The sequence below is a fragment of the Capsella rubella genome, unplaced genomic scaffold (assembly GCF_000375325.1).
Source record: "Capsella rubella cultivar Monte Gargano unplaced genomic scaffold, Caprub1_0 scaffold_7, whole genome shotgun sequence".
Taxonomy (NCBI): Eukaryota; Viridiplantae; Streptophyta; class Magnoliopsida; order Brassicales; family Brassicaceae; genus Capsella; species Capsella rubella.
The window spans coordinates 5,655,751-5,680,678 of NW_006238917.1; the positions used below are offsets into that span (position 1 = coordinate 5,655,751).

At 38.0% G+C, this 24,928-nt stretch overlaps 8 protein-coding genes across 8 annotated transcripts; 6 read left to right on the top strand and 2 right to left on the bottom strand.

Moving 5' to 3' along the window:
• The first annotated feature begins 23 nt into the window (after positions 1-23).
• LOC17878702 (pathogenesis-related protein PR-1) lies at positions 24-1,204 on the top strand. The gene is made up of 2 exons (XM_006285069.2): positions 24-311; positions 772-1,204. The coding sequence occupies exons 1-2, from the start codon at positions 50-52 to the stop codon at positions 1,134-1,136; spliced, it is 627 nt and encodes a 208-aa protein (XP_006285131.1). The 5' UTR covers positions 24-49; the 3' UTR covers positions 1,137-1,204.
• A 302-nt stretch (positions 1,205-1,506) lies between these two features.
• On the bottom strand, positions 1,507-2,279 carry LOC17879207 (pathogenesis-related protein PR-1). Its single transcript, XM_006285017.2, has one exon. It carries the CDS (start codon positions 2,277-2,279, stop codon positions 1,674-1,676), a length of 606 nt encoding a protein of 201 aa, XP_006285079.1. The 3' UTR covers positions 1,507-1,673.
• Positions 2,280-3,603: 1,324 nt separating this feature from the next.
• LOC17880918 lies at positions 3,604-6,217 on the top strand. Its single transcript, XM_023777853.1, has 10 exons — positions 3,604-4,061; positions 4,142-4,209; positions 4,300-4,370; positions 4,464-4,703; positions 4,833-4,996; positions 5,077-5,132; positions 5,247-5,299; positions 5,385-5,508; positions 5,690-5,787; positions 5,856-6,217. Exons 1-10 carry the CDS (start codon positions 3,751-3,753, stop codon positions 5,925-5,927), a joined length of 1,257 nt encoding a protein of 418 aa, XP_023633621.1. The 5' UTR covers positions 3,604-3,750; the 3' UTR covers positions 5,928-6,217.
• A 636-nt stretch (positions 6,218-6,853) lies between these two features.
• Positions 6,854-7,603, bottom strand: LOC17877703 (protein GLUTAMINE DUMPER 2). The gene has a single exon (XM_006285824.2). It carries the CDS (start codon positions 7,560-7,562, stop codon positions 7,170-7,172), a length of 393 nt encoding a protein of 130 aa, XP_006285886.1. The 5' UTR covers positions 7,563-7,603; the 3' UTR covers positions 6,854-7,169.
• Positions 7,604-12,116: 4,513 nt separating this feature from the next.
• On the top strand, positions 12,117-14,054 carry LOC17877549 (ABC transporter G family member 4). Its single transcript, XM_006283348.2, has one exon. It carries the CDS (start codon positions 12,195-12,197, stop codon positions 13,926-13,928), a length of 1,734 nt encoding a protein of 577 aa, XP_006283410.1. The 5' UTR covers positions 12,117-12,194; the 3' UTR covers positions 13,929-14,054.
• Positions 14,055-14,870: 816 nt separating this feature from the next.
• Positions 14,871-16,680, top strand: LOC17879068 (40S ribosomal protein S10-1). The gene is made up of 6 exons (XM_006282653.2): positions 14,871-14,893; positions 15,182-15,261; positions 15,342-15,390; positions 15,761-16,040; positions 16,135-16,264; positions 16,379-16,680. Exons 2-6 carry the CDS (start codon positions 15,259-15,261, stop codon positions 16,460-16,462), a joined length of 546 nt encoding a protein of 181 aa, XP_006282715.2. The 5' UTR covers positions 14,871-14,893; positions 15,182-15,258; the 3' UTR covers positions 16,463-16,680.
• A 405-nt stretch (positions 16,681-17,085) lies between these two features.
• On the top strand, positions 17,086-21,204 carry LOC17878576 (putative rRNA methyltransferase). Its single transcript, XM_006282498.2, has 11 exons — positions 17,086-17,622; positions 17,750-17,797; positions 17,895-18,053; positions 18,134-18,180; positions 18,256-18,412; positions 18,520-18,581; positions 18,925-19,114; positions 19,231-19,320; positions 19,522-19,661; positions 19,773-19,890; positions 19,970-21,204. Exons 1-11 carry the CDS (start codon positions 17,149-17,151, stop codon positions 20,927-20,929), a joined length of 2,445 nt encoding a protein of 814 aa, XP_006282560.1. The 5' UTR covers positions 17,086-17,148; the 3' UTR covers positions 20,930-21,204.
• Positions 21,205-21,663: 459 nt separating this feature from the next.
• On the top strand, positions 21,664-24,476 carry LOC17878909 (glutaminyl-peptide cyclotransferase). The gene is made up of 11 exons (XM_006284084.2): positions 21,664-22,011; positions 22,102-22,158; positions 22,286-22,321; positions 22,535-22,599; positions 22,744-22,807; positions 23,144-23,261; positions 23,363-23,460; positions 23,783-23,853; positions 23,948-23,975; positions 24,072-24,126; positions 24,200-24,476. Exons 1-11 carry the CDS (start codon positions 21,745-21,747, stop codon positions 24,292-24,294), a joined length of 954 nt encoding a protein of 317 aa, XP_006284146.1. The 5' UTR covers positions 21,664-21,744; the 3' UTR covers positions 24,295-24,476.
• Positions 24,477-24,928: the final 452 nt, after the last annotated feature.

Here is a 24,928-nt window from a genome sequence, read left to right on the forward strand (position 1 = left end):
ACCATCCAAAATAAAATCTTTGGAGCAACACTCCACAAAGAAAGCCAAGATGGCGACCACAACATCAACCCCAACCATACTCTTCGCAATTGCCATTCTCTTAGTCGCCATCCAAGCCGTTCATGCAGACTATTACCGTCCCCGGCTACCTACAGTCCCGAGCCCTTCTCCCTACGTCGCAAACCCCAAGCCGCTCCCAACTCCCATCCCCAAACCTATCCTCTATCGTCCTCCTCCCACCTACCAACCACCCACGGGCTCCTTCGAACAACAATTTCTTGATCCACATAATACTGTCCGAGGCGGCCTAGGTAATTTAATTATGAAATTATATAATAGTTAAGACCTCATGAGCATAAACAACATAAATGGACACTTGGGATCTTTGTAATTAATTTTGTCATATATTCATAAAAACTACAAGTTGAACGATTAACATTGTTATCTTACATTTTCTACTTTACTGTTGTTCAGCTACCGAATGTTACTTTTTTTGCTCAAGAGTTTCTTATAGGCCAAAATTTACGTCTCAAAATATCATCCTAGGGTTATATTTGTATAAACAAAATATTTCATTATTCTGATATTTTCTTATAGATAAAGACCTTGCAGGTATATTTTGTTTTGTTTGGGACCTTATAACACGATCTAAGGAAATGGACTACCTTAGAAAACGAACAGTTTGGATATCACTTTTTGTATAACTGTGGGATCAAAGTAAATTATTAATTAGTAGTGTTGTATTGACTTGTAAATTTTCATTCCGAACAGGTCTGTCTCCATTGGTGTGGGACGGCAAGATCGCGAGCTACGCAACATGGTGGGCTAACCAGAGGCGATACGACTGCTCCCTAACCCACTCGACCGGTCCATATGGTGAGAACATTTTCTGGGGGAGTGGCTCGGACTTTACACCGACTTTTGCAGTGGAGTCATGGACCGTAGAGGCTAAGTCTTACAACCACATGACCAACTCATGTGAAGGGAGCGGTATGTGTGGCCACTACACTCAGATCGTATGGCGTGACACCAAGCGCATAGGTTGCGCTCGAGTTGTCTGCGAGAACGGCGCAGGAGTTTTCATCACTTGCAACTACGACCCTCCGGGTAACTACGTTGGAGAGAAGCCTTACTAACTTTTTCTAACACTTTCGTTTTCAATCAACGTTGGTGATTAATTACTTAATCTATATATGTTTTTGTTCTCTGTGTCTTTTTTTCTTTCTAATCATCGTGTGTATTTAATTAAGCTGCTGCAGGTGTTATGAACATTTCATTGTTTCATTTTGTGATGGTCATGTATCCCCAAATGATTTTTTCAATTCGTATACAAAAGACCTTCCATAGTTCCTATTAATTTTCTTACATCATGGCTAAATACTACTTAGATTAGACCAAGTTAAATCCCAAACAATATTATTTTCCGTTTGCATGCATTTTGGAAATTTTCTTAAAGAATCATATCATCTTGTTGTATTTTATACATATATATTGGTCATTCTTACGGGTATATGGATAACCGTTTATGATAATTAATATCACAAACCCACAAAGACTTCTATTAATCTAGTAAAATACACAATATACACCCACCTAAATTCCTCAAGAAGTCATGATACAATCTAAAATAAGATGACTTAAGAGAACTGGATCAATAGATGAATGATGATTAATTAGTAGGGTTTCTGGCCGATGTAGTTACCGGGAGGATCATAGTTACAAGTCATGAAGATTCCACCGTTGTTGCAAACCACACGTGCGCACCCGACCCTCCTCGTGCTCTTCCACACGATCTGTGTGTAATGGCCACACATCTGACCAGGGTCGCACGTGTTGGAGCCGTAATGGTAAAACCTCTTCTCGCTGGCCCAAGCAACCACTGCGTCGGCGGGAGACCAGTTGGCGCCGAATCCCCAGTAGATGTTCTCGCCGAGATTAAACTGTCCGTTTGAGAAAGAGTGTCTCAAAGCACAATCTCCCCTTCTTTGATTAGCCCACCCTTGAGCGTAGTGCTGGAGCCTTGTGTCCCACATCAAAGGAGGTTCGAATCTTGCGGCACGGACCAGGTTGTGTCGGAACAAAAACTGCAAGGAGTCGTGGTCACATCCATGACACAATCCCTTACAGATCTGGAACACCTGACCAAGTGATGAAGATCTGGTCATTGTTGTTGATGATGATGAAGATCTGGTTATTGTTCTACTTCTGGTTATTGATAAAGAAACGACGACATTGATGGCACCTAAGAGTAATATTACTCGTAAATAGGATGAACTCATCCTCATTTATTTTTTTTTGAGATTAATGGATTCGGAGGGTTTAAGTGTGTTATTTAAATATACAGAGAAAATTAAGGAAACGATAAATTGTGTTGGAAATGTATGGATACAATTTTGAGGTTTTTTTTTTGTTTAGCGGCTCATGTCTATTTTTAAACCGCATAACGTGGGTTACCAATGTGATGAAAGATTGTCTTGTCTGGCAGATTGTAGATTTTAGAAAGAAAAAAAAAAGAAAGAAGATATTGAGGACAAATATATATGGAATTTACTATTGGAGAGATATATATGATAATGTAGAGGGTATGATTGTGTTAGTGTTATCCCGTGAACCCTAAATGTTGGCCGTATTAGATAGGCTGATATGGGTTGATGGTGGGTCGTCGTCACTAGCTAGTCACGCAACACTCCAATATGTCAACATGCCAACCCATATGTGCACTCACAACATTGTTTCTATTTGAAAGTAGAAAAGACACACATCTCCGCGTTATACGTCGTTTAGTTTTTGCATGATGGGGTTATTCTTCACGTTGTTCATTTGTTTTTGGGTGTTCATGACTTTGCTGTCGCATACTTTGAGTTTGGTGTAACCTTACTATAATTTACTAAGCACTCAAAAGGAATTCATGGTTGAACCTCTTCCTTGACGAGTACGTTTATAGGTGTTAATAGCTATATAACATACTGTATATCAAACCGTAGCTTGGGTACTCATAAGATCGCTTTATACTATATGATCGAAAAAACCGACTGAATGAGCAAATATCGCATATATAAGACAAATGGAAATGAAAAGAATGTGAAGAGGTTCTTCTACTGCTTAGTTTTGATATCAACTTTTTGGTCAAACATGTGAAACGTACATAATCAAGTGAGTACCATGCAATATATTGATTTAATTGTGCTTTGTTTTTTTCAACAGAGAATCCAAATGCAAACAATTATTTAGAAAGAGTAAAGAATTCCAAATGTATTTTTTCTTATGAAATAAATCTCTACATTTTATATTGAGATGAGATGTAATTGCTTTTCTTCTCTACTATTTATTTTTAATTTAATTTTAATTATTAAATGTAACTGTAACATAATAAATCTCTACATATTATTAACATAATTATATATAGATTGTATATGTAATTTATAAACCTTCCAAAATTAGAGTTAATTTTATAGTTTTCTCACTTTCTGTTAATAAAATTACCTTAAATATAGTGGATCCATCTTTAACCTCTTATTATAGAATTAATTTATCATCCAAACTTATATTAATATATTTTTGGTTGTTAAAAACAAAAAAAAAAAGGATTCTGACCAAGTGTTTCTATGTGTTACCGCTACTGTTCATTAACGCCTCCGCAAAAACCGCAAATGTAACACATCTTCGCCGGAAAAGTTAAGCGACTTCTCGTCACTTCGGTAGTCAGGAAGATTACTACTTCCTTCTTCTTATTGCTTGCTTTACTTCCACATGATCGCTTCCTTGTCCAGATTCCAAATCTCAATCCCCGATTTGATTCCGTCTTCACCTCGATTTCTTCGGCTTAGTCAACTCCAGTTCCGTCTCGGATTACACTTTCGATTTCCCGCTCGATCAAAGAAACCAGATCAAATGGAGTGGATGAGCCGCCTTGGAATCGGTTGCTTCGCGGCGAATCAGAGCAAAAGGGAGCTGAAGACGGAGACAGACAACGGCGGTGAGGATTTTTTCGATGCGGATGTTATGGAATCTGCTGAGAAGCCGGATCATTTGGTGGTCATGGTTAACGGAATCGTTGGCAGGTAAACACAATCAAAGAGCTTCCAAACGAATACAGTTAATTAAATACTTTGCTGATTCCTGTGTCGGATGGGTGATTTAGTGCGGCGGATTGGAAATATGCGGCGGAGCAGTTCGTGAAGAAGTTCCCGGACAAAGTACTTGTTCACCGTGCGTGTTTCTTCTTCAACCTATAGAGTTTGTGGTTTTGAATACTCTGTTCTGTAGGATTTGTTGATTTTGATGAATTTGATGAAGCAGGTAGCGAGAGTAATAGTGCAACGTTGACATTTGATGGTGTTGATAAAATGGGAGAAAGGCTAGCTAATGAGGTATTTGCCAGCATTGTTGTTTTTTTCTTTCATCTGCAAATTGGTTGGTGGTTTGTTGTAGTTTTTGATTTCCATGTTTGAAATCTTGTGAAGGTTTTGGCTGTTGTTAAAAAGAGAACTGGGCTGAAGAAGATCTCTTTTGTGGCTCATTCTTTAGGAGGTCTTGTTGCAAGATATGCTATAGGGAAGCTGTATGGACAGCCAGGGGAAGTCGATTCTTTGGACTCTCCTTCCAAGGACAAGAGCGCCAGAGGAGGCGAAATTGCTGGGTTAGAACCTATGAACTTTATAACTTTCGCAACGCCTCACCTTGGTTCAAGAGGGCATAGACAGGTGAATTGATGTTATAGATAGCATGTCTAGGTCAAAAAAATTCTGTAAGGTTTGCATATTTATATATACAGAATATAGATCTTTTATGTTTCTGTGTGACATGCTTGTGCTTTGTCTTCATCCTCTCAGTTCCCGATTCTTTGTGGCCTTCCGTTTCTGGAAAGAACAGCATCCCAAACTGCTCACTTGGCTGCTGGTAGGACTGGAAAACATTTGTTTCTGGTGGACAACGATGATGGAAATCCTCCACTTCTTATCCGAATGGCTACAGATTGTGATGACTTAAAATTCATGTAATTGCTTTGGTCTCTGTTTGTTTTTATTGGTGACTTGCAGATTAAGATATGCTTACCTCTCCTTATGACCTGAACAGATCAGCTTTACATGTTTTCAAGCGTCGTGTGGCCTATGCAAACGTGAATTTCGATTGTATCCTTCCCTGAAAAAAGCATGTCTTGTAAAATGCATTTTTTTCTAAGTAACTGTTAATGTGGTTTTCACATTTCTATCATTTACGAGAGTTTGCCTTAACTAATGACAAAGCCATGGTTGGATGGAGGACATCTTCAATTCGCCGTCCAAATGAGCTCCCAAAGGTATGAGGTTACTTGTTATATTTTGTGCACATCATTAGTGGCGACGGGAATTTATCAATAACCCTTATACCTTCTCATCTTCCAGCCAAATCTCTTAGCAACTGATCCAAACTATCCACACATTGTATACGTAGAACATGGAAACGTGGAGAATGGTAGTTGCGGGTCAACTTCCACAGTCGTAACAGAGCAAAACACTGATCTTGAAGGTTTGTTCCTTTCTCACTTTATATTTTCCCAAGATCTGCTATAAATATTGATATCTCTATAAGATATTCCGAATGTGCGGTTAGATCCTTGCCTCAGAATATACTATATATAGTCCAATTGGTCTTCCTTGTATTCGTAGCATCAGAAACTTCATGCTGTTATGGTTTTTGTGGAATGTAGAGGAAATGATACATGGACTAAGTCAGCTATCTTGGGAAAGAGTAGATGTCAGCTTTCACAATAGCAAGCAACGATACGTCGCTCATAGTACCATCCAGGTAAATTTATAAAACTCAAAAGCGATTTTGTTAAGAGCATTTTACATAATGTTTATTGTAATGTGTAGGTTAAGACATATTGGTTACATTCTGATGGCAAGGATGTTGTCTTCCACATGATGGATCATTTCTGTCTCTAGCCCCCACTATTTTCAACCGCTGAGATTAGTCGGTGCGTGGTTCACCGGTGTTCCACCGACTAGATCAGTAAGTGTGATTCGGTCGATACAGAGGTGCGAACTGTAAGAAGGCGATTGCATTACAAACTTCTTCTTTTCTTTTTGGTTATTTACTTATTTCAAATGATATTCATTCTGTTGAACGATGAATCTGTACAGATCTACTCGTTCTTTGTAAAAAAAAAAGGGGATTCATCCTTCTCTTGTCACACAATCTGACTATATATATATAAGAATTTGTTTTTGATATTTAAGTTTTGGCCGGCGCTAATTTTATATTCTTGGATCACTTGATGTATTTTGTTACAAGTTGTTGATACGGGAAACTACTAAATGACATTGTAGGGGGCATCCGAGGTATTCACAAGAATGAAATATAGAGTTCTGCACGATTAATATTGGGTGTTTGAGTTATTTTTGCATCAATTGCGATCTCGTTTGTTTGACACGTTCACATAAACATAGTAATGAACTGGACAAGAAAAGGAAAGGACGTACACACATGACACAACCATTGACCACTTGCCCCATGCTAAAAAAAAAACAATTATTCAGTTGTTTGCAAGTGTAGTCTCCATCCAATATATATGTCACTGTTTGCATTGTCGGATCATCCCGAAAATTAATATTTCATTGTCTAACGATGTTTCGTCAGTTTCATTGAATGGTTATAATTTATAAAAGATAAATTGTATATGCCGGGTTTTTTTTTTTTGGAGATAAAAATGGTTAGTTGTTGACAACACTTAGTGATATATTTAGAAATTTAGGAATAAAGGTGCAAAGGAGAATAATGCTCAACTTCGGCTCGCCGCAACAAATTAGCTTAATATTCGGCACGTGCCAATGTCGCCACATCCCACTCTTTTTTTTTTCTTACGTATCACTTAAGTTACTAATCTTTTTTACATTAATTAGTATTACTAATCATATCTTTAAACTCTAATAAAAATTACATTTCCTTCATGAGACAGAATACAGGAAATAGTGGAGAACTAGGACAGTCGACAAAAAAAAAAGGACCAAAACTTAACGATGCAAACAAAAAGAAATGAAAACAATACCACCCGCTCCCGGCTCCTCTAGTAAGGTCCACGTAATGACCTATTGAGCCTGGCTAAACAATCCAAAAGTATTCCGTACTGATTGATTTAGGAAGAGCTCACCGTAACTTCCGGTGCTCTGCCGTACCACTTGAACATACTACCCTCCTCTTCTTCTTTCTTCACTACTATGATCGCCGCAAGTACAGCTCTTCTCAGACCGAGTCGCCGGGGTGGCCAAGTAAGTAGGTTTGACATCTCCAGCCATGATGACGAGAAACTTCTCCGGCATCGTCGTAGGCTCAGTCTTGTTAGTGTCCCCGTCGGGTTTGGCATCATCTCCGCCCTCGAGATCACTCTGAGCAGATCCGGAGAGTCTCCAGTAAGAACAAACGAGGATGAGAAGAGAGGCGGCGATGAGAGCCAACATGGCGGCCAAACCACCAAAGAGATAAGGAACTGGAGAGTGCCACGGTGAGTGAGGCACCAACATGGAGGAGCTAGTGTTTCTCCTGTCTTGGTAATTATATTGTCGTCCTTCCATTGTCTGCATGCGTTTTGTTTTAGTGAGTGAATCAAATGAAACTACTTTTTTTTTTGTGTGTGGAGAAATTGGTGGAAGAAGATATTATTATGTGAGGGGCATTTATAGAACAGAAGAAGAGTGTATTATTCTTTTAAATCCTTAATGCATTGGATTGTGCATTGGTTCAGTTCAGTTATTACGGAATCAATGATTATTGACCCTTGCCAATTTAATATTCGTTATTTGTACTTTGTAAAGTGAGTATTAACTAAATAATTGTTTCGTAGCGAATCATCTTCTATATATAATGGAGTGGTGAACAATTGCTTGGTCGTTTGATACAGAGATGAAAATTTTACATACTTAAATGTTTCTTTTTAATCAACAATAAAGAATATGTGAATTTAAGGTGGTGGCGCAATGAAAACATTTGTAAATGTTATTTACTCCTCCTTCTGGATGGTTAATTTGGACTTATATTAATTAAGCTGATGTTGTACCCATAGGCTTTTTATATCCCTCTTTAGCATTTTAATAAAGTTCAATCATTATTGGTGGATTTTAATATATATATATATATATATATATTTATCACACAAACATATAGATATCAGTGAAATGTAAAAGTATATACTGAAAAAGATGAAGCAACATACCAACTCAAAACCAATTTCAGTTTCATTAACTATAACAACCAATATAATTAGAATATTGCATGTTCATACCATATTACATACTATATACATGTGGAATTCTTTGCCCAATATATATATATGTGTGTGTATGTGTGGAATTCTTAACAATTTTTTTAAAAACACCTAAAAGAATTATACAGTAAAAAAAAATGATAGAAAGAGTAGAGTAATCAGCGTCAGCTTCCACCATGTCTAAGGGGGAAAAACGGATATTCCATAGTTTCCAATCACTTTCGCTTACGTTCCCATTTCCACATTCTTTCACTTTTCTTCTTGTATTCTTTAATTCGTTTCATAGTATATCAATGTATTTTTTTTTTAATGTGTCCACTATAAGAAGTATTAGTATGTTTAAAGCAATAATATAACATTATTAAGTCGACTAATTAAAAGGAATTTCTTAGGCAAAACTTTTGTTTAAAGCATCCAATCCAACAACAATGTTGTGCGGTTTACTAAAGGTATTTCTAGTTTTAATTTTATAGCTTTTATTATATTTGGAAGTGAACCGGTTTAACATTATTTAAGTGTGTGGTCCGTATACTAAATTCGCTGATCCGACTTAAATTCCCGGATTTGAGTTGTGTTTGGGCATGAAACAAAAGGGAATCATATTCTTGTTAAAGAGGCACGTTACATGTGAAGATAATGTATAGAACAAATAACATACCTAGGAACCCATTGGTTTCTTAAACAAACAAACTAAGTACGATGTTTTAAATCTTTGGAGTTTTTATTCTTCTTCTTTTTCCGGTAATTATTCTGCCCAAAGTGTTTTAGACCAAATTAGAACCAGATTATCGATAAGATTGATGGGTTCTTCATGTTTGTGCTTGGTAAACAATTAATCAGAATATCTTTGTCCTCTTCACTTTAATTTGTTTTGGTGGAAAATCCAAAAAAAAAGTTGCCAAAAATAACATGAGGAGATTAGTTTGTGTTTTATAGAGAGCTGTGATGGCCTATATAAAAGCTGATAGATTTGCAACAAATGTCATTATTGCATGCCTCGCATACTTATGTAATTTGAAGTTTCAACATTTATAAAGAACGTTTTTACTACAATAAAATACTCAAAGATTTGCTCGCAAGGAAAAAGAGAAGATAATATGGTAGTAAAAAGAAGGTTTATCAAAAGAAAAGATGAAAAGGGTAACTTTTAGGAGATGAAAATGTATACATGCTTACAATATATCGTCAACCATATATGGACATGAAAATGTACACATGTTTAAAACAATTTTGCCAACTACGAAAGCTAGTGTCTAAGGAAGTGTTGTTTTTATGCACTCTAGCTAGTCGGACAGTATCTAGTGTCTAGATCATCTAGAAGGATGACTATGTTGCTATAGTTGGATAATACAGTAGAGCCAACAAGACTGAAAAGAAAATACGAAACAAAATTATATTTTATACTTAAAATCAAACATACATGTTGAAAGTCACATAGTAAATGCGAACGAAACTAAAAGCATTGATTTTGTTTGATAAATCTTTGAGGACCGACCGTTCTTTTTTTATTTTTTTATCTTTTATTTTGTCATCGAGGACCGACCGTGCTATATCGACTAACATGGTTAAAGAATTATCCAATCGGCCCATAAAGCCCAACATATGTGTAACCTAATCGGTTATCTTCTTCCTTCAAAATTACACCGAGGATAACAACACATTAAAGAGCAAAAGGTTTTCACGAGCAAAAGATTGGTTTGTAGCGTGGTACATGAACCCCCGTAAACCATCGCAAAATTTCCTCGTCACATCACCGGTCACCAGATCTTTATGATTGTACATCCATCGTCGTATTGCGTATATCTCATGCTCTCTGCTTCCAGCTATTGTTTCAAATGGCTTACGCTTTGAAGAATTTTTTCTCTCTAGAAAAACTTTGTGTTTTGTATATGTTTTGAGTTATGAATTCAGTTCATCAAGCATTTGCTATTTATAGGCAAAATAAAAACGAGTGCTATGGATTTGCTAGGGAGATGTGCGAGGAACTTGCAAGGGGAAAAAGTATTGTCTCACAATTTCCAATCCAAGTGCGAATTATATCCCAACAACAATGTCAAAGTCATTTAATTTTTTTTTGCCTAACTTTCGCTACGAATTTGCTAGGGAAATGCTAGTAATTTGCGGGAGAAAAGAATCTTGTCTTACAATTTCCAACTCAAGTTTGAACTATATCCCGACAAGTCTTTCAAAGTTATTTAAAATGTTTTCGCCTAACTTTGCTACGAAATTGTTAGGAATCTTGCTAGGTATTTGCAACCAACCTACGAGGGATTTATCCAATTCCGACAACATCTATATTATCATTTAATAAATATTTTATCCCTCGAAAAAGCACCGTAAATATTATTGCCTAGTTAGTTTCTCGCAAATTTGCTAGTACGTTGCGACGGATGTGTAATCTCTTGCAATTTGATGCAATTGCGTCGCAAAATTACGAGGAGTTGTACCCTAGCAAAATTGCGAGGAGTCACGAGGCGTGTTGTCGTACTCACAATGTCCTAGTAAAGTCGTCACAAGTTTGTTAGGAATATTTTCCCTAGCAAAATTCCTTCGCAATACGCATATTTTCTTGTAGTGCCGTACCAAAGAAGGACATGAACACGCACATGAACAGAACAAAGCTGACGAAACCGTTGAAGTAGGCACCCACAAAAGCCACAAAGACCAAACAAGGTACAACAAAGAGAAATTTTTTTCTCCGTAGACGTGGTACAAGCTACTCATCTTTGTAGACGAGATTGTTACAACAAGCTACAACAAAGAAAAAAAATTTCTCCGAATATACATGTGGAAATCTTCATTCTCAAGACAAATGTTCAAAGGAATGCATAAAAATGAAAAATACACTAATATAAATGAAATTAGATAGTTAAATCATAAAATTGGACAATTGGTAAATAAAATAATAACCAACTTTAGGTAATACTATTAGTTTTCAAAGAAATCTTCTATATTACTAGAGAAAATTTTCTAGGTTCTTTTTCCCATCAATGGTCTTCTACATGAGATTCCATTTTTAGATATGGAATTTGGTAGAAGAAAAATTAATAATAATCAACTTTAGGTAATACTTAGTTTTCAAGGAAACAATTGATTAAGAAATCTTCTATATTAATAGAAAATCTATAGCTCTGGAGGATTACAACTACATATATCTTTGCATGCAAATATGCAATTAATTTTTTTTTTTTTTGTAAACTCCTTCTCACATCATTAATATATAATTGGAACCATGTTTTTGCAATGTGTGTGCCAACCGAAGGAAGGTTCAGAAATTGGGAAATAGACTATTAGGTGATGTGCAATATTTTGTGTAACAATGATACAAAGGCATGGGAGAGTGATTAGTCGGCAGCCCCGTGACCTTACCTGCATTCTCCTTTGGATTTTTTCTTCTCAATTTCTTAACATTATAATACACTATTCACTATACGATACATATTCATTTGGTTCATCTTTACATGTTTTTAATAAATGTGTGTGTGTGTATATATGTAACGGTTAGCAAGCTTTATTAATGAGAGAGTATACAGTATGTATGTATTTTCGTTTCTTGAACCACCTCTCACTAGTAGCTCCATCTTAATTTTGGAATAGTTATTTGGATTTTAATCTCTAAAAAGAACTCTTCGATACAGTATATTAATTTCGATGTCAATCCGACCTGACTCTCACTTGTCTCGCCATTGCATTCGTTGTGTTACTGTTACACATCACCCCTTGGTCACAAATATATTCGATGAGTTCTATGTAACGCATAATCCAAATTTGATAGAAAAGACAAAAGAACTCACGAAAAAGTAAAAAAAAAAAAAACAAACAAAGCCAAAAAAGACTTAAAAAATGTCAGTTTCAATGGAAAATACAAAACATTCCAAACTCAAGGCATCCATAAATTCTCTTCTATGATACTCACTTCCCTTCTCCAGCCTTTAAACATCTCTTCCAAAAAATGGAGTCATATACTTTAACCACCTCTTCCATCTCCTACGCCAAACCTCTTCCACCGTACTTCCTTACGGCGGAGCAACCTTCCTACATCCTCCGAGACATCAGTCTCACTTCTCATCCTTCCCAAATCCTCGCCATTGTTGGCCCTAGCGGTGCCGGAAAATCAACTCTTCTCGATATCCTGGCCGCAAGAACCTCCCCAACCTCAGGCTCAATCCTCCTCAACTCCGTCCCTATTAACCCTTCTTCTTACCGTAAAATCTCTTCCTACGTTCCTCAACACGACGCCTTCTTCCCTCTCCTCACCGTCTCCGAGACCTTCACTTTCTCCGCTTCCCTCTTGCTCCCAAAAGACCCTCCAAAAGTCTCCAATGTCGTTGCTTCTCTCCTCAGAGAGCTAAACCTAACACATCTTGCACATACAAGACTTAGTCAAGGCTTGTCTGGTGGTGAACGCAGGAGGGTTTCGATTGGTCTAAGTCTTCTTCACGATCCAGAATTTCTGCTCCTTGACGAACCCACCTCGGGTTTAGACAGTAAATCTGCTTCCGATATCGTTCAAATTCTCAAGTCTATTGCTACGTCGAGACAACGTGTCGTGATCTTGTCAATACACCAACCTAGTTTCAAGATCCTATCTCTCATCGATCGGGTGTTACTTCTTTCCAAAGGAACCGTTGTATACCACGGAAGGCTTGACTCACTCGAAGCTTTCTTGCTCTCCAATGGATTCACAGTTCCTCCTCAGCTGAATTCTCTTGAGTACGCTATGGAAATACTTCAGAACCTCCATGATCCCTACGAAAACGCTAACATTGCTCTCCTAGACCACTGCCCTGAAAGTAAAAAACAGAACACAAAACAGAGCATTGTTAGATATAAAAGCTCGAGGATTACCGAAATAAGCCTTCTTTATGGAAGATTCTGGAAGATCATATACCGTACGAGGCAGTTGCTTTTAACAAACATCTTAGAAGCTCTTGTAGTTGGCCTTGTCTTAGGCACTATCTACCTAAATATCGGAGCTGGCAAAGAAGGAATCGAGAAGAGATTTGGCCTTTTCGCATTCACCCTCACGTTCCTCCTCTCCTCCACTACCCAAACGCTTCCGATATTCATTGATGAACGACCGATTATTCTCCGAGAAACCTCGAGCGGACTCTACAGACTCTCCTCTCACATTCTTGCAACCACCTTGGTTTTCTTGCCCTACTTGCTCCTCATCGCGATCATCTACTCTGTCTCACTCTATTTTCTTGTAGGTCTCTGTCCTTCATGGAAAGCTTTCGCCTACTTTGTGCTCGTGATCTGGATCATTGTCCTAATGGCAAACTCTTTTGTGCTTTTCTTGAGCTCTCTCGCACCTAACTACATTGCTGGAACATCCCTAGTGACAATTCTTTTGGCGGCTTTCTTCTTGTTCTCTGGTTACTTCATCTCTAAAGAGAGTCTCCCTAAGTACTGGCTCTTCATGTACTTCTTCTCGATGTACAAGTATGCGTTGGACGCACTTCTGATAAACGAGTACTCGTGTCTGGTCAACAAGTGCCTGGTCTGGTTTGAGGAAGCTCCAGTGAAAAGCTGCATAGTTACTGGAAGTGACGTGTTAGACAAGAAAGGGCTTCATGAGAGACAGAGGTGGTTTAATGTTTATGTGTTGTTAGGTTTCTTCGTACTCTATCGTGTTTTGTGTTTCCTTGTTTTACTCAAAAGAATTTCGGGTTCCAAGAGATGAATTGGTTATTTTTGTTTGTTGCTTAAATTTGTATAAGGGCTATTCTTTGTTCCTTCAGACTTCAAGGTATATATACATTATACACCAAGCAATTTATTTGTGTATAAGTTAATTAGATTTGTAGTACATTTCTCTCTCGTTTTCTGCACTGTTCTATTATGAACACTGTTTTCTCTCGATATCCAATGAGCTTCACATAATGTCACAAGAAAAACATATCCTATATTTGATGTACCATCTAGCCTGGTATGATTTGACTCGATCAGAGACAGAGGGAAGAGTTACGTTAATAGGCAGGGAATATAGAGAATCAATTGGAATAAGCGATGGGAGAGCCATGTTCGTGTCCACATGGTCTTCGGGTCTGTTAGTTTATATCTTCCTATTATTCTAAATGTATGTACAAAATTAAACATAAGGTTTACTATAAAAACAAAAAAAAACACTTGTGATTTGGATTCAACATCTTGAGCACCATTTTGATACTTTCCTATGCAAATTTTCCCTCTAAGATACTGCCATTAAGGATGGCCTTAGACAATCTCATTGCTCATTGTTGCAGATGATAGACTTTACTTCGGAACCATCGATTTATGCCTCTAGTTAACATATGCTACTTTTGTATTTGGTCAGTCACAATGTTAAAAATATTTAAATGTTTTGGTTAACAAGTAGGCATTCATGAATGTTGACAAAAATGAAAGTAGAATATGTAGTCAAGTTGATATACAAAAATGCTATATATATATATATATATATATATATATTTTTTTTTGGTTTTGTCGCCAATACAAAAATGCTACTTCTCGTTTGTATTTTCCATATGAGTTCACGGACATGCAACTTCATTGGTCGCCCGTGAACATTTTTGTTTAACAAACCATATTTTTTGTCCCGACCAAGCTGTCTTCCTGACTCAACTCACAAGTTCACAGCTCCAGTTCTTTTAATCGCCAACTTTAAAGGTTGACTCAAAACTCATATGTCCTGTATATATATCATCTTTTAATCTTGGAGTTTGGGAATAGTGATTTGTTGGGACGTCCGTCGCTGGTATCCGGTTTAGTCTGATTTTGTATTCTTCTCATAATTTCCAATTTTAACTGCGAGGGTCAATAATCTAATTTGGAACCGGTTATCCATCAAACCGGACTATTTAAAGGCCAGCCTTTGTAGCAAACAGTTATTACAAACATCGACCCAATAGAAGCCCAAGTCCATAATATATAATGTAATCGTCTTTTTATCCACAGAAAACCCTAAATTCCCTTTTGCTCAAGCTCAGTGCCTCTCTTTGCAGCGAAAGCTCACTCAACCAACAAGCAGGACGATGGTATGTAATAGACACTATCTGCTTCTCTGTCTTATGGAACGATTCAATCCTTAGTATATTGATTGTGATCTTGTTATCAGATTATCTCAGAGAACAACCGCAGAGAGATCTGCAAGTACCTTTTCAAAGGTTTGTGAGCAAAATGCATCCTTCTTTTATTTTTCAGCTTTCTTAATTTTGTGTTAATTACATTTTCTTAGGGTTTTAGGGAACTGCAGCTTGTAGTGAGACTCACTTAGATTGAATAGGGTTTATGCTTGCTTTCAGCTCGGTTATGCCGAAGATATGAAACTAGTGTTTTCTTAAGGTTCAGAGTAATTGAAATGCTGGGAATAATGTAGCTTTAAAGGGTTTGTTCACAAGTTCAAATCTTGAAGATTATTACACATTGCTATATATACCTGCTGACTGGTTTATTATATGTAGTATTGTTCTCAGTTGTCCTAAGAAAGAGTTAGTGTGGATACTTAATGATCATATATCCTCATGGGTTTTGCAGAAGGAGTATGCTTTGCGAAGAAGGATTTCAATCTCCCAAAGCATCCCTTGATTGATGTACCCAACCTGCAAGTGATCAAGCTCATGCAGAGTTTCAAATCCAAGGAGTACGTTAGGGAGACCTTTGCGTGGATGCATTATTATTGGTTTCTGACCAACGAAGGGATTGAGTTCTTGAGAACTTATCTTAACCTTCCTTCTGATGTTGTTCCTGCTACTTTGAAGAAGTCTGCTAAGCCCCTTGGCCGTCCTTTTGGTGGCCCACCTGGTGATCGCCCAAGGTATTTTTACTTGTAATTTCATCTTTAATCCATTGACCTGTCCGGTCTGAGGGATTGTCTAATTCTGATATGGTTTTGGCCTCTTTTGTTTCAGAGGACCACCTCGCGGAGATGGAGACCGTCCCAGGTATGGTGATCGTGATGGATACCGTGGAGGTCCACGAGGTGGTGATTTTGGGGGTGATAAGGTTGGAGCTCCAGCTGATTTCCAGCCAACTTATCAAGTAAATCTTCTACTTACCATCACTCCCTAGTTTACTGAGCCTTGTTCATCTATAGCCGTTTAGCTAGTTGATGAAGAGATTTGTCTAACAGGGTTTTGTTGCTTGTGTTGGCAGGGAAGTGGTGGTAGGCCAGGTTTTGGCCGTGGTGCAGGCGGCGGTTACAGTGCTGCAGCACCATCTGGTTCCGGGTTACCTTGAAAAAATTGTTGTCATCATAAGACGATGGAAAGACAGTTTTGTTTTTTTTTTGGGTTTGGGTTCTAGTTCTGTTTGTGTAATGCGAATCAGGAATTTATAATCTATCAATTACTCGCTATGGTTTAAAGCTTAAACAAACAAATCCTGTAGTTTCAGGATTAGTGTTTAAATTGTCATTTTCGTACTCTTCTATCTGTCATGGAAATTGGTTTCTTGTCCAATTGAGTATCAAGCTTAAGTTCAAAGAAGTGTGGAGCGACCAAGTCTGCCTTCTATTGATTGATTCATTGTTAATGGGAATTTACTTATCCGTATTCTGTATTGTCGTCAACTTTAAACAATCCCATCTCAAATTGACAAATTCTATCTAACTTGGTTTATAGATGTCGGACCTAATATTCTACAATAATACTAACATTAGCATCCATTGCAAAACAAGTATTTTCCTCCATCGATTGTTCCTTTCAAAACAAGTTAAGGGGCTGTTTAAGAGGCCCATAAGAAAGAGATTAAAGGGCCTATCCGATAGAAATTGGAAGCCTCTCTGTGAAGCAAAGGCTTTAGTAGTTAACGACGGTGGGCGGAGTAAAACCCTAAACCCTAGCTTCTCCTCCTCGATTGCTATTTCTCTATCAATCTCTCCCGCCGTGTTCGAACTAGAAACGAAACCGTAGCAAAAGCTCACCATGGGTAAGGTCAAAGGAAAGCATCGTTTGGATAAGTACTATCGTCTCGCTAAGGAGCGTGGATTCCGTTCTCGAGCTTCTTACAAGCTTCTCCAGCTCGATGCCAAGTACTCTTTTCTTCACTCTTCCAGGGGGGTTCTCGATCTCTGCGCCGCCCCCGGTGGTTGGATGCAAGTGGCCGTCGAGAAAGTTCCCGTCGGCAGCCTCGTTCTCGGAATCGATCTTGTTCCCATTGTCCCCGTGCGTGGCTGCGTTGCTATCCAGCAGGATATCACAAAGTCTGAGTGTAGATCGAAGATTAAGCAAGTGATGGAGCAGCATGGTGTTAGGGCATTTGATCTGGTTCTGCACGATGGGTCTCCTAATGTTGGTGGTGCGTGGGCTCAAGAGGCTATGAGTCAAAATGCTTTGGTTATTGATTCTGTCAAGTTAGCCACTGAGTTCTTAGCTCAGAAAGGGAATTTAATCACTAAGGTATGCTTCTCACATATAAATATATATACTTCTAGATTGCTATATTCAATTTGGGCATTGCGCTTGATCTCGTGACATCTAGTGATGTGTTTGTTAATTATTTGCTCTCTGTGCCTTCTGTTCTTAGGTTTTCAGGTCTCGAGATTACAACTCTATACTCTTCTGTCTTGGGAGGGTACTGTTTGGTTCTTCCTTTAATTTTGTTTTTTTTTTTCATGCGGATTATTGTCCCTTCTTCTTCTTTGTCTTCTTATTGGTATTTCTTGGTACAGCTGTTTGAAAAGGTCGAAGTGTTTAAACCGCCGGCTAGTCGTTCCGCATCTGCAGAAACTTATATTTTGGGTTTGAAATACACTGCCCCTGCCAAGATTGATCCCCGTCTTCTTGATTATAGATACCTCTTTAAGGAGGCACCAGAGCCCACGAGAAAGGTGATCATTGTGTCTTATATGTTGTTTGGACCTGTTTGTGCAACTCCCTTTTTCCCTAAACTTGTATCTTGTATTTGTAGGTGGTGGATGTTCTTGGAGGATCAAAACAGAAGAGACACCGTCTTGGGTAGGCAACATCCACTATCCTTTTTCTATTTTTCATTGTTTTATATGAGCTATTATAACTGGAAATTACATACAGGTATGAGGATGGAGAGTCCATTTTGAGAAAAGTTGCATCTGCTTCTGATTTCATTTGGTCCGAAAATCCTCTTGAGGTCCTTGGCACGGTAACTTCCATATCCTTTGATGATGAAGCCTCGCTACCTTTAAAGGAACATGATTTGACAACAGAGGAGGTACCATTTCTAATTTGCCATATTTTATTCATTGAGGTTTTATGACCTCCACACGCTGGTATCTTTTCCTTTTTTCAAGACTAAAATTCTACTTTCCTGTTTTCCAGATCAAAATTCTATGTGACGATCTTCCTGTTTTGGGGAAGAATGACTTCAAGCATCTCCTAAAGTAAGAACTGCCTCATCATGGACCTTTTTAATCTCTTAAGTCTCACTTGTTTATTTCTAAGCTTTTCCAGGAACGTGATATAGCTTTGCTAAAAATGAATACGGCTATTGTAGAATCACTTAGTTTGGGTGAAGAACGGTTTCCCTACCACTTTAAGTTTTTAACCTAGGCTGTTCTGAAAAAATCTGTGAAATGGGTGAGCGGGTGTCCATGAATGTCAGGGGTTGGTGTGAAGGAAACTACGGATTTTGTTTTAGTCTTTTAGACTTTATCAGTTGTTGTTATCCATCCATGAAATTATATCTGTTGCTTAATGGACCTTGAACTCCCTTCCATGTTGTAGATGGCGAATGCAAATCAGGAAAGCTCTGACTCCTGAAAAAAAGGAAGTTGCTAAAACGGAGCCTGATGTGGGAAAGGAAGATGAGGAAAATGATGATGATAAACTACTCAATGAATTGGAAGAGCTGACAAACGCAGTCGACCGCAAGAAGAAACAAGCAAAGAAGATTCTTGCAAAACGAAGGGCTAAGGTTATTTTTAACCCCTGATTATAACTTATCAAGTCTTTATGTTATAGGCAGTGGCATTAGTGATGGATCTCTAAGACTTTGTACTTCCTTTACTAAATTCAATATGATCTTGCCAGGATAAGGCCCGGAAGGCGACTGGTCCACAGATGGATGTACTTGAAGATGGTTATGTTGACCATGAATTGTTTTCTCTTTCTGCTATCAAGGTACTTCATTTTTGTATCCGACCTCTGCAATTATTTATTTATTATTTAGTGATGGTATTTGAAGGAAGTGTTTATTACTGTTTCACAGGTGTGAGTATACTCCTTTCACCTCATCTTATCATTCAATTGTTTGAACATATACTGGTTCCATTCTGAATGAGATTGTAAAGACATATTGATTTTCATTTATTTTCTTTACAGGGAAAGAAAGATCTAATGGCAGTTGACAATGACGAAGATGATAATGTCAATGCCGATGACAGTGAGAACGAAGACGGTGGTGATGGAGCTGAAGATGATGACAAAGACAGTGACTTAGATTCTGATGAAGAACGTCAGAAGTAAGATCTCTAACCCCATTCCTTTCTGCATATTATATAGTACTGCTTCTAGAACTGCATTCATTGCTGCCGTTTTTGTAGTTATATCTTATTGTCTTTTTAATATTACAGATACTCTGAACAAATGGAAGAGATTTTTGATGAGGCATATGAGCGGTATATGGTGAAGAAAGAAGGAAGTGCAAAGCAAAGAAAGCGAGCTAGGCAGGCGCATGCTGAAAAGCTTGAGGTATTATTCTTCCTTACCCCAATTTCTTGGATAGAACAGAATTTTGGAGCTAAACTTTTTTTTTTTGTTGTTGTTGCAGGATAATGATGGAGATGAAGAAATGAAGATCGATTACGATTCAGATCTGAATGAAGAAAAGGATGAGGCAAACCCACTGATGGTACCACTTGATGATGGGGAGACCCAAACAAAGGAGGAAATATCCAACCAGTGGTTCAGTCAGGATATATTTGCAGAAGCCGTGGAAGAAGGAGACTTGGGAAAAGATGACGGTGAAGACAAAGCACCAATTGAGAAAAAGAGCAAAAATCTTCCTAAACAAGACAAGTCAAAGCAGAAGGCGTCAAAAGCAAGTGATCAGAGCTTGCCCAATAGCTCTAAGAAGGAAGCCGATTTTGAGGTAGTCCCTGCACCAGCCACAGATTCAGACTCTGATTCATCCTCAGATGATGATGTTCATACAAAGGCTGAGATACTGGCATGTGCCAAGAAGATGCTAAGGAAGAAGCAGAGAGAACAGATGCTTGATGATGCATATAACAAATACATGTTTGAAGATGAAGGTTTACCCAAATGGTTTTTGGACGATGAGAAGCAGCACAGACAACCGATGAAACCCATTACGAAAGAAGAAGTCAATGCAATGAAAGCACAGTTCAAAGAGATAAATGCTCGTCCAGCCAAGAAGGTGGCCGAGGCCAAGGCACGAAAGAAGCGGGCTGCACAGAAAAGATTGGAGAAAGTGAGGAAGAAGGCAAATACGATTTCTGACACGGCGGATATATCAGACCGTTCAAAGGACAAGATGATAGACAAGCTGTACAAGAAAGCAGCAGAGCCAAGGAAGCCTAGGAAAGAACTGGTTGTGTCTAAGAAAGGAGTTGGGGTTAAGGTTGGGAAGGGACAGAAGAGAGTGGATAGGAGGATGAAGAGTGATGCTAGGAAGCGTGGGGGAGGCAAGCCCGGTAGGAATGGGCAGAAGGGCACCGGTAAAGGGAAAAGGCCGGCTGGGAAACCAAGGGGTAAGAAACCCGGGTAAGTAGTCCTCAATGTTGAAGAATGAGGCGAAAAGAAGAAGTTAGTATTGTTACGTATTTTTTAGTTAAGTTTTGGCAATTCTTGACATCTGGATTTTTGTTCTTTAATCATAATTTTGTGTTTGTCGTGTCCTAAGTTAAAACTTAGTGCATCAATCTATCTTGTTTATGAAGAGGTGCCATAATTGAAAACCTTTGTCATAGCGTTCAAATCGAATCCCGCGACTCACTCTGTTTAGTTTGTTATGGGTTATTGAAGTTGATTTCTCCTTGAAAAGTTTACTGTAGCTCTGTGACAATAAGAAGAAGAGTTTGTTCATGAAAGTTCTGAATTCACTTTTGCATCGAGAATAGTAAAGTGAAAAAGCTTGTTCCTGATGTGTTTTGTATTTTCGCCTTGGCTCCTAAAAATCTTTTTTATCGAGTTTAGCAGAATCCGAATAAATTTGATAACCTATATATACATTTGTCAAAAACCCTTTAAAGTTTAAACCATATTATATTTTCTTCGAGATCTTCCTTCCATGTAAAAGAAAATTAAAAAGTAAATTAAAAATTAAGAATTATTAAATTAAATTAATCATGTATTTTTATGCGTGGAAGATAGCTATGGAAAAAAAGTTAATAGTTTGGGATTTTCATTTTTGTTGACCCAATTTTAAACATAAAAGGTAATTTAACAACACTTTGAGTCAATGACAAAAATGTGTTTCTTAAAATACGTTGCCAAAAAGACTGGTCAGAGCGACGAATTAAACTTAACAAATCTGACAAACGGCAAATTTCCATCTTCCACAACGACGGCGGATGAGGTTTAATGGCGACTAGATCGCCTTATAAAAGGCAAACGAAGCGATCCATGATTCAGTCACTTCCTGCTTCTTCTTCTCGCCGATTCATTTCCCGGAAGAGGATCGCGATGATGATGATTCCTCTTGCTTTCTTCTCCGGTGTCCTTTTCCTATTCTTTATGCCATTCAACAGCTGGGGTCAACAACCATCTGGTTCGTTGGATCTCTCCCATAGGATTCATGAAATTGAAGTAGTTGCTGAGTTTCCTCACGATCCTGACGCGTTTACTCAGGTTTACCCTTCTCCCTTGGATTGAATTGTCATTTCATTTTCAAACTCGAGTGTAAGACTAGTAAATTGAATTCTTGCTTCTCCGCCGCAGGGTCTTCTTTATTCGGGAAACGATACACTGTTCGAATCCACTGGTCTGTACGGGAAGGTGATTGATTCGCCTTGCATTGACTTTACTCTTTCGAATCTATTCGTAGATCATTTCTCTATTTTTGCTGTCAATGGGATGCTCGAGTTTTTGATCCATTCTGTGTTTTTGTTTCGGCCCTTTACAGTCGTCAGTGAGGAAAGTGTCTCTACGAACAGGAAAGGTATGGTTTCATCTTGTGGTTTTGATGAAACAAGAGGCTTCTGTGTTATTGAATTGCAAAAGAGAATGCAATTATGTTACAATTTGTAAATTGAATTCTTAATCAGCCGTGTGACCAGCATTCTGGAGTTCATGCACATAAGCCTTATTTGAAGCACTGAATTTTGATTTTTGTGATAATTTTTGTTTCCCCCCCCCCCCCTCCCTGGTGTAGGTTGAAGTTCTTGAAAAAATGAAGGATTCATACTTTGGAGAGGGTTTAACACTCCTTGGTGAAAGGTGGGCTTTATCTTTTGAATTTTCTTCTGCTTCCTGGTTGTGGTTCTGTTTCTAGGATCTTGTTGTCTTACATGGATACATTTCCCAACTCACGATCAACGGTTTAAAGAGTGTTCTGATTCACCGATCCATTATCTGTTGTAGTCTCTTTCAAGTCGCTTGGTTGACCCACACGGGTTTCACATACGACCTTCACAACTTAAGAAAAGTTTGTACTGCTCTTACCCTTCTCATATACTCTTTTTGTTTGCATAATTTGTTTTTTCAGCTATTAACTGATCATCACGGTCAAGCAACTCGTCTAAGTAAACCTGCTTGCTATAATTTTGTCGCCTTTTTCTGCTAGTTTTGTTTCTTGAAATCAGAGGAAAGATCTCTATCATAGGCTGGAGATGAGTATTCATGTCTAATAATTGAGTTTCTTATTTGTATCTTTCTTTTGTTGTGGCGTTGTAGTTAAGTTACCTTGTGCTAATGCATTACCACTTCATGATGGACTAGTATCCCCATACTACGTTATGTTAAGCCTGTGATCTCACTGTAGGTAAAACCTTTTATACATCATATGAAAGATGGATGGGGACTGGCTACCGATGGAGAAGTGTTGTTTGGAAGTGATGGCACTTCTACACTATACCGGATGGACCCTCAAACTATGAAAGGTGTCTCACTTACATTCATTAAGTTTTCTTTCCCTTGAGCCACTTACTTCCTAATTTTATAGACGGTAGATTTAGCGTTTTATGGTGTCTCGTCTCTGCAGTTACTGATAAGCATACGGTCAAATTTAATGGCCGTGAGGTACGTTACCTTAATGAACTGGAGTACATAAACAATGAAGTTTGGGCAAACGTGTGGCAGGTATTCCAACTGTTTCTGATGTTTTGATCTTTTAATTGTGGCATGGCATCTGAAAGAATATGGCCACATAAATTTATAGAACAATTTAAGTTTACTACAAAAATGTGATACTAGGCCTGCAAAATTTCAATATGTGAAGCCAAATGGCGCAGTTGCTCCATTCATTTTCTTTCTTTGAGAATATCAGAAAGAAGGTCTTGGTGGATCGCTGTTTTGCTTAGATCTTTTATCAGGGAAAATAAATTTTGCTGTTGGAGATGTCGTAATGACAAGACTTGTAGAGAGTTTATCATTTAGGCTGATGTGTATCTTTCTATTGCAGTCTGATTGTATTGCTAGAATATCACCCAAGGACGGATCCTTACTTGGATGGATACTGCTTCCAAAATTAAGGTTATTGTTTCTTCTAACATGTCTTTATTTACAGTAAAGTTGCTGTTATACCATTGATTATCTTCTTCTTATACCATTGATCATCCTTTCGCAGACAAGGATTGCTGAGATCTGGACATGGGGTGAGTTGGAATCTGAAGTTTCAAATTTTTTTGTCTCTCTTAATAAGTAATATCCAAAAGTCGTTTTCCCTTACCTTAATCTTGTCTGCACTATAGGGTATTGATGTCTTGAATGGCATAGCATGGGACAGCGACAAGCAACGCCTCTTTGGTAATAAATCTTGCTCTCAGTTCCTTGAGCTTTTGATCACTCGGCCTCGTCTCATATAATTTTGTTTTTGCAGTAACGGGGAAACTGTGGCCAAAGCTGTACCAAATCAAGCTAAAACCAGCATCAGCAAAGAGCGGGACAAATATCGAGCGCCAATGCGTTGTATGAAAAGATTAAACATGGGATAACTTAGAATGTATACTGTTGTAGCGAAAGGTTAAAAGGCTAAATGGACCATGTATTCATAACATTAGCATTTAGCAGAAGAGTGTAACTTAAGGTCTATGACCCCAAGTTGCAAATGTCGAGATTTGTATCCTTCTGTATTACATTTTGGGGTCCCAAAAAAAGAGAATAAAAAAATTATAAGAAAGAAAACCAAAAAACAAAGATACTACGAGGATATGTATGAGCGAATAGTAAGATGACACGTCGAAAAAGCCCATATGGTATCATCAGCCTCATAAATGGATGTAACTTGTTGCGTTCCTTTCGTTCTCTTGTTTAGAAGGCCAAACTTTTTGTTTTCTTGTCTTTTCAATTCTCAATCTCTCACCACCATCGCTGTGTTTGTGTGCTTTTACGTTTATACCATTTCGACCAACGTTTGAAGGACCAGTCCAAACATATTACTAGAATTACATAATTATATGGTATCGAAAACTATAACAAAATGACGTTTCGAAGAAACTGATCTAAAACAAAATGTTACACACGCAATACACGGAACTATGACAACCATGACACAAGTCTCCCACATGGAGTGATGTTGCGTCCTCAACATATACACACTCCACAAGAA

Coding starts and splice junctions, on each gene's coding strand:
- LOC17878702 (XM_006285069.2), top strand. CDS start 50: ATGGCGACCACAACATCAACCCCAACCATACTCTTCGCAATTGCCATT. Junction 312..771: donor TACTGTCCGAGGCGGCCTAG/GTAATTTAATTA, acceptor CATTCCGAACAG/GTCTGTCTCCATTGGTGTGG.
- LOC17879207 (XM_006285017.2), bottom strand. CDS start 2,279: ATGAGTTCATCCTATTTACGAGTAATATTACTCTTAGGTGCCATCAAT.
- LOC17880918 (XM_023777853.1), top strand. CDS start 3,751: ATGATCGCTTCCTTGTCCAGATTCCAAATCTCAATCCCCGATTTGATT. Junction 4,210..4,299: donor GGACAAAGTACTTGTTCACC/GTGCGTGTTTCT, acceptor TTGATGAAGCAG/GTAGCGAGAGTAATAGTGCA. Junction 5,133..5,246: donor TGCAAACGTGAATTTCGATT/GTATCCTTCCCT, acceptor CTAATGACAAAG/CCATGGTTGGATGGAGGACA.
- LOC17877703 (XM_006285824.2), bottom strand. CDS start 7,562: ATGCAGACAATGGAAGGACGACAATATAATTACCAAGACAGGAGAAAC.
- LOC17877549 (XM_006283348.2), top strand. CDS start 12,195: ATGGAGTCATATACTTTAACCACCTCTTCCATCTCCTACGCCAAACCT.
- LOC17879068 (XM_006282653.2), top strand. Junction 16,041..16,134: donor CCACCTGGTGATCGCCCAAG/GTATTTTTACTT, acceptor CTTTTGTTTCAG/AGGACCACCTCGCGGAGATG. Junction 16,265..16,378: donor ATTTCCAGCCAACTTATCAA/GTAAATCTTCTA, acceptor TTGTGTTGGCAG/GGAAGTGGTGGTAGGCCAGG.
- LOC17878576 (XM_006282498.2), top strand. CDS start 17,149: ATGGGTAAGGTCAAAGGAAAGCATCGTTTGGATAAGTACTATCGTCTC. Junction 18,181..18,255: donor CAGAAGAGACACCGTCTTGG/GTAGGCAACATC, acceptor AATTACATACAG/GTATGAGGATGGAGAGTCCA. Junction 19,115..19,230: donor TTGCAAAACGAAGGGCTAAG/GTTATTTTTAAC, acceptor TGATCTTGCCAG/GATAAGGCCCGGAAGGCGAC.
- LOC17878909 (XM_006284084.2), top strand. CDS start 21,745: ATGGCGACTAGATCGCCTTATAAAAGGCAAACGAAGCGATCCATGATT. Junction 22,159..22,285: donor CCACTGGTCTGTACGGGAAG/GTGATTGATTCG, acceptor GGCCCTTTACAG/TCGTCAGTGAGGAAAGTGTC. Junction 22,600..22,743: donor TTAACACTCCTTGGTGAAAG/GTGGGCTTTATC, acceptor TATCTGTTGTAG/TCTCTTTCAAGTCGCTTGGT.